The 11,844-nt window shown below is 37.4% G+C and overlaps 1 protein-coding gene across 1 annotated transcript; it reads left to right on the forward strand.

Moving 5' to 3' along the window:
- The first annotated feature begins 7,988 nt into the window (after window positions 1–7,988).
- Window positions 7,989–11,641, forward strand: zgc:162730 (uncharacterized protein LOC564559 homolog). Its single transcript, XM_024277964.2, has 2 exons — window positions 7,989–8,145; window positions 9,448–11,641. Exons 1-2 carry the CDS (start codon window positions 8,122–8,124, stop codon window positions 10,657–10,659), a joined length of 1,236 nt encoding a protein of 411 aa, XP_024133732.1. The 5' UTR covers window positions 7,989–8,121; the 3' UTR covers window positions 10,660–11,641.
- Window positions 11,642–11,844: the final 203 nt, after the last annotated feature.

Here is an 11,844-nt window from a genome sequence, read left to right on the forward strand (position 1 = left end):
AGGAGATACAAAGAAAACAGAAGTGGCCCCAAAACGGAACCCTGTGGGACTCCATAAGACACCCCAGCTGTTCTAGATTTAAAACCAAAATTTAATTATAGTGTGCAGATAATCAGGTCATTGACTTAAAGTCTATAACTGCTGATATTTTAAAAGGAAGTAGTGAGTATCATGCTAAGCAAAGATCTAATATTTGTAACCTGTAAACATGCAAGTCGTAACTACAAGTAACTGTTTGTTTGAACCCACAAGCTCACCTTGTTATAACACCATTGCTGTGGCGTTCTGCCCAAACACAAAAACACAGGCACCTGCATCATTTCCTGGTACCTAGAAAACAGGTTTCACCAGCTTACGTCATCAGGCAGGCCTCGCCTCTCTTAAGCATAAGCAGGCACACCCTGGAATTTGTTTCTAGGCTTCACCAACAGCAAAAACTCACATAAAAATGCCTATGCAAATACAGGTTTCGTTATCTGTACAAAGTGTAAATGTTCTAGATCGGAAATGACCCTTCTGGATCTGGTGTTTTACTGTCATTAATTACGAATCCATGTGTAATCTGTCATGTTGTTTGACAGATGAGCATCATACGTATTTGAAAACGACTATATAGTTGGGAAATACATCTGTGACACAACAGTTAAAAGAAGATTTTTGATTTCTTGTAAAGCAGACGTTTATATTTTTTTGGCTAGAATTGGACATCATGGAGTCTTTAGCTTTAGAATTTACAAACAATACATTTACATGGAATGTGTTATTCCATCCTCAGCTATAGTATGGGAAACAAACACTGACATTTATGGTTTCAAGAACACTCCAAGTACATCTGAGTAAGTTCTATGTGTGCTGCTAAATGAGCCTGTGGCTTCAATGCCAAGTATTCTGTCTGTTGTGGTGATCTACACGGGTCTAGTTTTTGGAGAAACAGAAGCAGTGTTTACCCTTTTTCACTCAATGACTTGAAAATATGTTTCCATGTGAACTGAAGCCTGACAGTTATGCAAAAGGATAAACACTGTATCTGCGTTACCAAAATCTGTAACTGAGACACATCTGTGAAACTCTCACCCTCCCTCCTGTCCGTGTGTGTGCATAGTTTCTGCACCAAAACATACTTTTCCTTTTAAAGCAAGAGGAGGAGTTATCTAGAAGGAGCGAGACAAAGAGCGCTCGCATGACATCCTGTAAGGGAAATGTGGACTTAGCATGAGGAAATGGTTCCAGTAGAGAAGGATAAAGTCAAAAAACATCAAGAACGTTATCTGCTGACTCATGCATACGGTCAGACTGGGGTGAAAAGATAAGGAGAAGATACTAGATCAACATCAAAGATTTTTATAGCGTACTGACGCAGACAAAATTGTAAAAGCCTGCAAGTGCTCTTACTGCAGTAATAATGCAAAGGAAAAAAACATTGGAGCTTACCCAGCGTGAATCATTATAGCTCCATAAAAACTTATCCTGAGGCTGTTAGGTGATTAAGACCTAGACGGGGTTTTTTTAAGCCATGACAGAAAATGTACTTAACAGATTTTAGCAATATTCACAGAATGTGTTAGGGTATTGAAAAGCGGGTTCTCATAAATGTAAGTTTTGTTTTTCTTAAAAACAGTGCTGTTGACATCCATTATTCTAATGCTGCATTCATTCCAAATGTGGTTTGCGCTGTAAATTTGCAAACGCTGCCTCTCTTTTGATGTGCGGCAAATTGACTGCTCAACGCATGTCCAAAAATGTGTTTGGAAATCATCTCGCCCCATTTAGGGCGAGCTACTTCCAGAAGTTCCACTCGACTTCATTCATGGAAATTGTGGATGATGCTGAGTGAGTCGTTTAGGTGTATTCATTTTGGAGAGCTCTAGAAAGGCGCCGGCAAGGACGTTGTTGTGGGTTCAACTGAGACGCTCCCAGTATGGTGAGCTTCATCATCCATTAAAAATGTATGTGGAGTTATGAGGAAAAAATGAGGGGTACAGGTTCCAAAACTAAAGAGGGCTGATGGCAAGCATCAAGAAAGTCAATGCCACGGCGCATCGAGGCAAAGGGATTCAAAAGGACCTGGTGGAAGACAAGATGGCGGCTGAAAATCCTTGGCTGGAAGCAGAAATTCCACAAGATTTCAGAGTTGTACTTTTATTAAAACTTATTTTTTGTGTTCAGGATTAGCTTAAAATGGGTCAAAAGAGAGTAAATGCTTAAATAAAAGATTAACAAAAGTGTTCAGATTTGTAAAACTGTTAAGTCCTCTACAGTAGAGCTTTAGCTCCAGACCAGTATTTACGTTTGACCACAGTTAGCTTAAACCCTTTACACAATCAACGTGAATCAGCTCTGTCGCGGAGAAAAGCGGCTTTGCACCACTAAAAATTTAATTTATATTATTAATGTGATGCATATTAGTGAAGAGCAGCTTTAAAGTGTTGCTTACCCGCACTAAACTGCTTTTCTCTGCACTCTGTCATAAACTTTTCTTTAAAAAGGTTCAGTTTTGCTTAGTGATTCAGCTTCATGAAATTATGTCATAAAGTTTCAGCCGTTCATCATTTACACACATATTTGTGTACACATAATAAATAAATTAGAGCTGTTAATATTAACCAGAATGAATGAAAACTGACTGGAATAATAGGTTTCCTTTTAAATATTTGAGTAATTTTAGCTTCATTATACAATTTTCCTTTTCCCCCTTACCTTTCCTTTTAATATATTTTTCTCTGTTTTTCCCTAAAATTAACCTATTTTCTAAAAAGTCCTTTTAAATGTTAAGTTCAGCGTTTCAAAATGTACTTTTACTGTTTAATCCTTTTTATTTCAAGGACTAACTAGTTTTCAGGGAATTTTGCAAACTGTTTGGGCAGTTTCGACTGCAGTCCAAGCCTATTTCCTGGCAGCAGCTCCAGCGTGCCGTTCAGAACATTTTGTTTCATTTTCCGACCATGACTTCCCGTCTTTCCCTCCCACTCATTCTTTTGCCTCTCTCTCGTCTTCTGGCTTTGTTTCCGTGTGAGGAGGAAGAGGGTTGCAATACTCTGGAAAAGCGTTTAGTAAAATGAGCAGAGGGAAGGCGGTTCAAAATATAGCAGAACTTTGCAGTGCAGGGGAATGGACAAATATAATGAACTGAGTTTAATTGTAACTGTTATTTATATATAACTGTTGAAACTTCTTCACAGATGAGTTTCGATAAGTTTCTCCATTCTTAAGGGTGTGGAAAGTTGAAATGTGACAGGCTGCAGGGTAGCAATTTCCAGTAAGTGACAAATCTTTAAATCTGGTATGTCCTCCCAGTTTGGGGGTTGAAAAAAAAAATGAAAGTAATTTATTGGTTCCTGAAATAGAACCCAGAAACATATGTTGTGCTTTTATAGCTGAAAAACAAAGAAGGAAACACTGGAGATACTGGAAATGTCACAACAAACACACAAAAATCATAATAAACATAACAGTGACCTTAAATCTAGAGTTGCCAGATTTGCATTCTCACCCTGTATTTAAAGCAGAATGCTATTTGTGTTTTATTATTATTCTATCGAACCGATTCATTCTTTCAACCAAATGGTTTCAATAGTATTCCAAAAGGTTGGAGATTTTGAAACTGAAGATTGGGCTCTGCATTTCAAAAACTGATGAGTCTGTCTTCCCTTATTTTCAAACCAGTTTCTTTGGAATAACTTGTCAGGAAAACCAAGAAAGGCAACTAGCCCGTGTCTGCTGCACCCGTATCATTGGGTTTGAACTAGTGGGCTGATTGTCAGCTTTCTGCTTGAAAGCGTCTTTGCCATGAAAAAACCTGTTAGTGGAGCCGGTTAGGTTGATAGTTCAGATAAATTGTACATTTTGTGGTACAAGCACCAAATGTGGGACTGATGTAAGGATCCCCTCTTTCAAAAAAGCATGTTAGCCACAAGAAAAATCCAAAATGGCAGCCATTTGTAGGGCTATAGCCATATACTCAATAAAAAAAACAATTTTATGTTTACTTTTTCCGTCTTTGCAGTGTGGGCCAAAGTGGGCTTTTCTGAAAGAGGAGATTCTAAAGTACATCAATGTCAAATCTGGTACTTGTACCAAAAATCCACAATTATTTTAACAATTGGCTCCACTAGGTGACATGTTTTTGACAGACAATGCTTGAAAAAATGACATGAATGTTAACATGCAGACTCAAAGATTACTCTTAAAATTAAAAGAAAAACACAAAATCACAAGAAAGTGTTTTTTTTATCACTGCATTCAAACATGTTTTTAAGTATTTTGAACTGCTGTATCAATTGTGCTGACAAAGTTTTTCCCTCAGTGACATAACTAGTATTTGTCCTACTTTATAAATGACTCCAATGCCGTTACTTAATGGTCTTGATTTTGAATTTACCCAAAATGAGTCTGGTATTTCATTTGACAAACACAAGAACACTTCTGATCATTAACATTCATTTAATTTTCTTCCATCTTGACAGTTTTGAAGTAGGTTAAAAAAATTGTAAAGAAAAATGATTTTTTATTTTTATTTCATACCAGTATCATAGTTTACTTTAAAATCAATTAAGCTTAGGGAGAGCATTTTTCTTACCCTTCTCCTAAATACATTATCTCTAAATACAGTCAGTCAATCAATAACTTTATTAACTTTCTTTTATCTCCCTTCCGCCAAGGACAAATTATTCTCCCACTCAGGTTAGAGAAGGTCAAACACACTTTTGTCTGTTTTTTGTTAAACATTGTTTATTCTCTTGTCCCAAATTTTCAGAGTTTGCCAATCTTTTCTAATATTATAAATTCCATTTATAATTTTTTTTTAAAAAACAACACTATAATCAATAAGAATAATGCTCCTCTGCCAAATCCGACCATACATTTAGCTGCATGTCGTCCTTGAACAGCTCAAACAGAAATAAATGATAATCCTTTAACCCCCTTTGAGTGGGACTGACAGTTCGTTTTTGTCCAGCTTTTAGGAATTAAAAGTTTATACCAAAAAAAAAGGAAAAACAAACAAACATTACAGCACTTCTCTTTAATTCCATAGATCCTGGTTGCACTGAAGATTTTGGACTCTTGCTGTGCATTTCCATTACACAAGCAAAATTCATAGAAGCTGTTCTGGTGTCAGGAAGCCTAGTCTTTTCTGTGCTTTTTTGGCAGAAATCCTGTTCTCACATTGTTGCGTGTTGAGTCAAGTTAAATATCCAGTTGCTAGTAAATTTCTGTGCATGTCGGGTGCTAGAATGTGGAGTGCTGCTGACAGCATGTTTCTCAAAGTAGAAATTTACTGTTTCATCCTTAAAAACATAAGTTGGTTTGCTTATTTCTGTTTAAAAATCTTGATAGCAGATGAAAATGCAAATATTGTGCAGGTGGAAAGATATGTGTAGTACTTTGTCTGCAGCAGAAAGTTAGCCCATTTTACGACTCGTTCGCTTTTCTTCTCCCACCTCAACTCGAGGTGAAAACTACGATTCTTCAGTTCTGGCTGTTTGGCTTTGTTACATTTCTGCACCATTTATAGGTTATTAGTATACAAAACATTATTTGTTTAAAAAGAAAGTGTTTGAACTCTACCTATTTACAACATTCTCTTTTTATTATGTGTTTATTAAGGTGAAAAAAACGTTTTTTTAGCAAAAACAAAAAAAAAAAACGAAGTCTGAACTGTGGACAATTGTCCCAGTGTAAATGCACACTGGGCAACTTTTGACCTAAAGACTCAATAAGTATAGATACTACATACAAGAATTAACCATATGATACAATACAAATAGTTTGCAATAGTTTACAAAACCCCTAATTGAGAGTTTTCTACCTTCATTTTGTTTCTTTGTTGTTAGGCTCATCAATATATTTTATGTCTTATCAATTACACATAATGTGATTGTGCCCCAGCATGTTTCAAGACTTAAGAGCGTACACATTTACATGTGACGTTAGAAAAAAATCCCTTGGAAAACTTGGCAGTAAGCACTCACTCACTGAGTCATCAAGGAAACACTCTGCTCTTCATAGTTAGTGTGAAGGAACACTCCTTCCTGTTAGAAAGACTCCCAGAGCTGCAATACGCAGCAGAAACCAAAATCACAACATCTTAGTTACACTTCTGCTAAACATTAAAAGTTTGTAAGACTGATTTTGGAAATTCCTCAAAGATGTTGTCAACTGCATATTTCCTTAGCTATTTATAAAGCTGAACTTTTATCCAAACATGAACCTGTTTTTGGTCGCCGTCTGTTGGCATAACAGGCATCTAAGTTGTTGTGATAGCAGCACAACTGGTCCCTCAAGAAAATATTCAGACATTTACTTCCCTGGCAACAGCTTTTGAATCTTTAATTAGGAAAATGAGTGAAGAGACTTTATTAAAACACTTTAAGTAAACAATTAAAAAACACACATTTCAATAATGTTCAAGATCAGTTTCTAGCTGACTTAGTCACATAGAGATTTGTCACCTGACGAATTGAAGAAAGCACAGTCACGTGCTCTGTGGCTGTCATCTGTATTTTGTTTCCTTCTTGCTTACATTCAAATAGCATTAATCACAATACATGAATTACTGCCATGACTAACTGTGACTCATGCAAGTGGGTGACATGCAAGATTTAGCTTCTAGATCAGGGGTGCCCAAAGTGGGGCAAAATTTGATTGAAAGATTATCTTTTGGCCCACAAAATATATATATTTTTGTTGTAAAGTTTATTTTTTTCAATTAAAAATGTCCAGTGAGGCCTTCCTGTCAAAGGTTTCAAAGACAAATGTTACTTACTTGTTATTCTCACTAATATGTGTTGCCTCAATGAATACAGAATAAAAATATATAAATGAAATCATATTCTTTATTGTTTCCTTTTATTTCATGAAATGCAAAAAAATATTGTATTTGACCGGCTGACCGGGATCCCAGTTTGATTTTTGGCCCTTTAAAGTGAAAAAGTTTGGGCACCCCGGCTCTATATGAATAAGAAAGTGGATTGGATGATAAAGTTGGAGTTTTAGTGACTCCTTTACTCAAAGGTTGTGTAACCCATTCCACTCAGACTCAGGTGACTGCACGTTCATGACTAAGACGGTTTTCGTGCACAGTGATGACCTAGAATATGCTAGTGATAAATCGCCAGCTGTCAACAAAATATTGCTGGAGTAATGGTTGTTTTGTAACATATTTGGGATATTAAAGTAAAAAAAACACATTTATTACATTTGTTGGCTACGACTATGAAGAGATTGTGCTGCTTTGTGGTCATTTTAAGAGAAAAGCATCAATAAAACTACATTTAATGTAAGAACAGTCAACCAATATCGGCTGGAGTAGCTTCAGCGACCCATTGACTCCAATAGGTTCAGAAAATGGATGCATAAGAACAGCCACAAATCAGACATAGACTTTGTCCTCGTCTGTATTTACTCATATCAGCAGGGCAAAGATTTCTAGTTCCTGCTAAATCAATACTTGGTGGGTCCCTTTTTGTTTTTTCTTGCCTGAGCAAAAACTGAAACTCTTGAGACATTAGAGGTTATTTCGGGAAGTAGGTTTTGTCTGGTAACAAAAACAAAAACAAGGTACAGTAATCAAATTTCTACCGGACTACACTCCCTACAACCCTTCCTGAAAATGTAGTATTAGTCACTGGAATATACAAGGCCATGTACAGTAAATATATGATTATGTATGAGTGGACAGATTAAGAAATTCTCATTGTTTTTTGCAGATTTGAGGTGAAAATGTTGAATAAACTTGTTTCTGCGCAGAAAAACCTCACTGAAGAACAAAGTAGGGATTTACACTTTCTGTAGAAAGTTTCTAAATGTTCACAATTGTACATTTTGAGTATAAAAGTTGTGCAGGTTTGTTCATGCCTTACCGTAAAACCACCAGGGTTGTGCAAGTAAACCACTTTTCTTTCACATGCCTTTGAAACAGAAACGCTGAGAGCAGCTCCAGGGAGCTCCACCCCCAGACTCTGGTCATGATGAAACTTGAAGCAGAGGGAGGGTCATCCGGGAAGATAGGCTTTCTGGGAGGGTTCAGTGAATAAAAACGCTGTCGGCAGCACAGAGAGATCGTGAGCTGTGGATTCACTGCTGGGTCTTTTTTTGTGACCAAAGGAGTATAACATTTCCAAAATGTTCGACGATATTCTTGCAATGGTGAGTCACTTGTTAAATACTGTTCTTCTGTTTTTAAACTTTGGGTACATAGGTTTTATAAATACTTTGTCAACTGTTTATTTACATACTTTTATTAGGGCAGTTATACTAGTGGCAATGAGGGCAAAGTGTTTATATGATTATCATTTTTTGTCCCTAATTCAATTCAATTATTTGATTTGAAGTACATACCCATACAAAGTCTTGAAGCCATACTTTTGAAGACAACTTAAAAAATGTGCTTAAGAGATTTAGGTTGGTTCCTATTTTTGTGTTTTTAACCGTCTTTCATCATTTACCTCTTAAATCAAATCAAATCAAATACCAAACTTCTGGGAAGTAGCTTGAACAATCAAGTAAAAATAGTTAACTATTAACTGGTAGGTAATAATTAGTCATAAGAAGGTTTGATGACTGCAGCTTTAGTGTCTTCAGAGCTGCTGGTCTTTTTTGATCAAATACGATCCATGTTTACATTATTAATTCTTAAAAAATAGTAATTGTTTTCTCTTAAGATCTTCGTTGCAGTATGACAGTAAGGTGATAATTACTCATACGAGAAAATGTGGTGACTGAAGCTTTAGGATCTTCATAGCTTTTGAACATTTTTGACCATATTTGATTCATTTCTCCATTAAAAACTGTCACTTTCTTCCAAAAGTGTTGCTGTAGGATGAATATGATTATGAGTATTCACGGCTAGATCGTATTAGTTTCAGTTGCTTTTAAGAGATTCTGGATGTTTTTTTTTTTTACAAAATTCAATTATTTTTTAACCACCTTTTGGCGTTTTGGGACATAACATTTGATTCTGATCGAGTCTAAAATTTCATGACAGAGGCCTTTTTTTGATCAGGTGATCGGATTGCGACATTCCCAGTATATACACACATTGCCCTTTTGCCACAAGTATTTCCTGTTTTTGATGGTAAAAAGATCAATTTTAAGCAGATTACAAAAGTTTTTAAAGTTTTTTTTTTTTTTTAATTATTACTATAATCTTTTGTGACCACAAAAAAGACGGTGCTAAGTCGTCGCTTCAAATACATTGAAATTTTTGATATACTGACATGAAACGACATTCTATCTTTAGTTAATGCATTTTAAAACCAAGAACTTAATTAGGTCTGAGTGCAGATTACATTTAAAAAAACAACTTCAGTAAAATGTATTCCATTTTTCAACGCAATGTGAAGTTTTAAAGATTCTACCTGGAACATTTCCTTGAACTGTCCAAAAGGTTTGACTTGCTTGTACAATCCCTGGTTGCAATTTAAGAAGTATCTCATGTGTCTGTTTCAGAACATTCGAAAGCTGGCTTTGAGCGATGGCTTGCTCCCTGCACAGTCTCACGTCAAAGTCTCAGAGGACAGGCAGCTGAGCGGGTCGGCCTCTTCCTTCTTCTTCCCCTCCTCCCAGCTCTCCTCTTCGAGCCTTAGCTTGAGCACTGAGCAAGTCAATACCAGCGAGAGTGAGAGCTCCTTGATGTCCCCCAATGTGTGGAGCCACGCTCCTGTCTCAAGCCAAAAGGAGCCCTCCTTCCGTCCCGATCGCTCCATAAGCCTGACTGAGTCGAGCAGCGACCTGGTTTCTTTTTTTGAGCAGCTTAGGACCAGGGAGCTGTTTCCTCGCTGCCCTTCCTCTACTGTGGCGCCCCCTCCGGGGTTCCCACCCTCGTCAAACCTTCCACCTCAAGTTCAGCCGATGCTGTTGTCTAACCGTTACAAAACTGAGCTGTGCCGTGGCTTCCAAGAGACCGGCAGCTGCAAGTATGGCAGTAAGTGCCAGTTTGCCCATGGAGAGGCAGAACTACGTGGACTTTACCGTCACCCTAAGTATAAGACGGAGCCCTGCAGAACCTTCTACAACTTTGGCTATTGTCCCTATGGCCCACGCTGCCACTTCATTCATGAAGAGAAAATTGCCGGGGCGCCTCTAACGTCCAGCAAATTCCAGCGCAAGCCAATCCCATCATCATCTTGTGGCCACAACCCTCGTCACCAGCTCAGGCAAAGTCTCAGCTTTGCTGGCTTCATGGGCTCACTGCGCAGCTCGTCTCCCCCATCGCTTTCTTCAACCTTCAATGATGTCAACCTGGCATTTAGCCGCGCTCCCTCTGTTTCTCCTCCTCCCGATCCCCTCTCTCCAGTATTTGGAGACTCAGTGCACCGGGAGGCAACAGCCTTCCAGTTTGACAACCGTCAATTTGGCACCAGCGCTGGTGACATGCACAGCATTCCACTCGCCCCAGAGCCAAAAGTGTCGCGCTCTAACAGCAGTCTTATGTTCACCAGCATGGAGGACGGGCCTCACCAAGACAGCAGCACACTGTTTCCTAGCTTTGGTGACCACAAAGGACTTGTGAAGTCTCCTGGATTGCAACGTTTCTCTTCTGAGGATTCCCTGGAGGACAGCTACAGCAGCAGCAGCTCCAGCGGAACAAACTCTCCAACATTTGATAAATCTGCCAACAAGAGACTGACAGTTTTTGAGCGGCTGTCCCTGTCTGACTAAATAGATCTAGGAAAGAAAAAAGGAAGAAACAACAACTACATGGGGTTTGAGCTACTATCAAAAACACAAGAATTGCTGAACTAATAATACTTTGAGATCTTAAATTTGTAAAGAAAACCATATCTTTTATGCTGAAACTTAAATATTTATCTAACTCTACGAATATACATAAAAATATGTAGCCTTTTAGACTTTTGTATATGATCTTCCATGAGACGTGTCTATTTTTTTTAAGTCTTGAGATGACCAGTTCTGGATCATAGTTATCTGTAACGATCAAAAAGCTTTTTGTGGTAGTAATCAAAAATGCATTTGTCTTAGCTGAAATATATTTTCTGCTGCACAGGCTTTTTTTATTCAATGTGCTACAATTAGCACGTTTGATACAGTAGCCTTAATCATCAAGACCTGACATGTGTCTACGATGTGCACTTTAAAAGTGATTCAGATGGGAGAGTCTCTCTACAGCAATCAAACCAAGGCTCCATCCCTTACTATGGTCTGCGTATGGGTGTTTGGCTGTAAGTCAGAATGTGGATTAGAGTGTTTGTGTTTTTTAAAGAGAAAACAAAGTTGCAAAATGAAAATTGTATAAAAACAAAGATAGAGTTTAGATTTAAAAAATGTGTCCTGACACACTCGATGTAGCTAAATGCTGTTGTTCTCAGCAGTTTGCAAATTGCACACATCCTTTCATTTTTGTAAGTTTGTTTGATAGCCTGGTTCAGGGAAGACCGCAGTATTCCATTTGGTTATTGTTTGCCTTGTGTTGTTTAACTTATGCCATCATATTTATTGTAATATTTATTTTGCTTAAAAAGGAAAAAAATATATTTTGTACTTTATTTATGTAAAATCACAGATCAAGCTTTGTGAAATACCAATGTGAGGAAAGCAGTGAAAAGAGAGCCTTAGATTTTTCATTGCCTGAAATGAATTTTAATGCATTTCTGAATAAAACTGATTTTGCATCTCTTTGTTATCCCGGTTTGGATGTTGGTTTTATCCCACACAGTAAACTACACTCCCTCATCCTCAATTTATTTCAGTGTTATGATAATTTCAAAGCTGTATTTAAAAATGCTTAATTCTATCAAAAGAGCTTGTTTAAGGGAAATAATATATTCCCAAAGAATAATGGTGGAAAACGGAGGAAATCAAGCCTTTCAAGAACATCAGAATAGT

Source organism: Oryzias melastigma, linkage group LG13, assembly GCF_002922805.2.
Source record: "Oryzias melastigma strain HK-1 linkage group LG13, ASM292280v2, whole genome shotgun sequence".
In the NCBI taxonomy this organism is placed as follows: domain Eukaryota; kingdom Metazoa; phylum Chordata; class Actinopteri; order Beloniformes; family Adrianichthyidae; genus Oryzias; species Oryzias melastigma.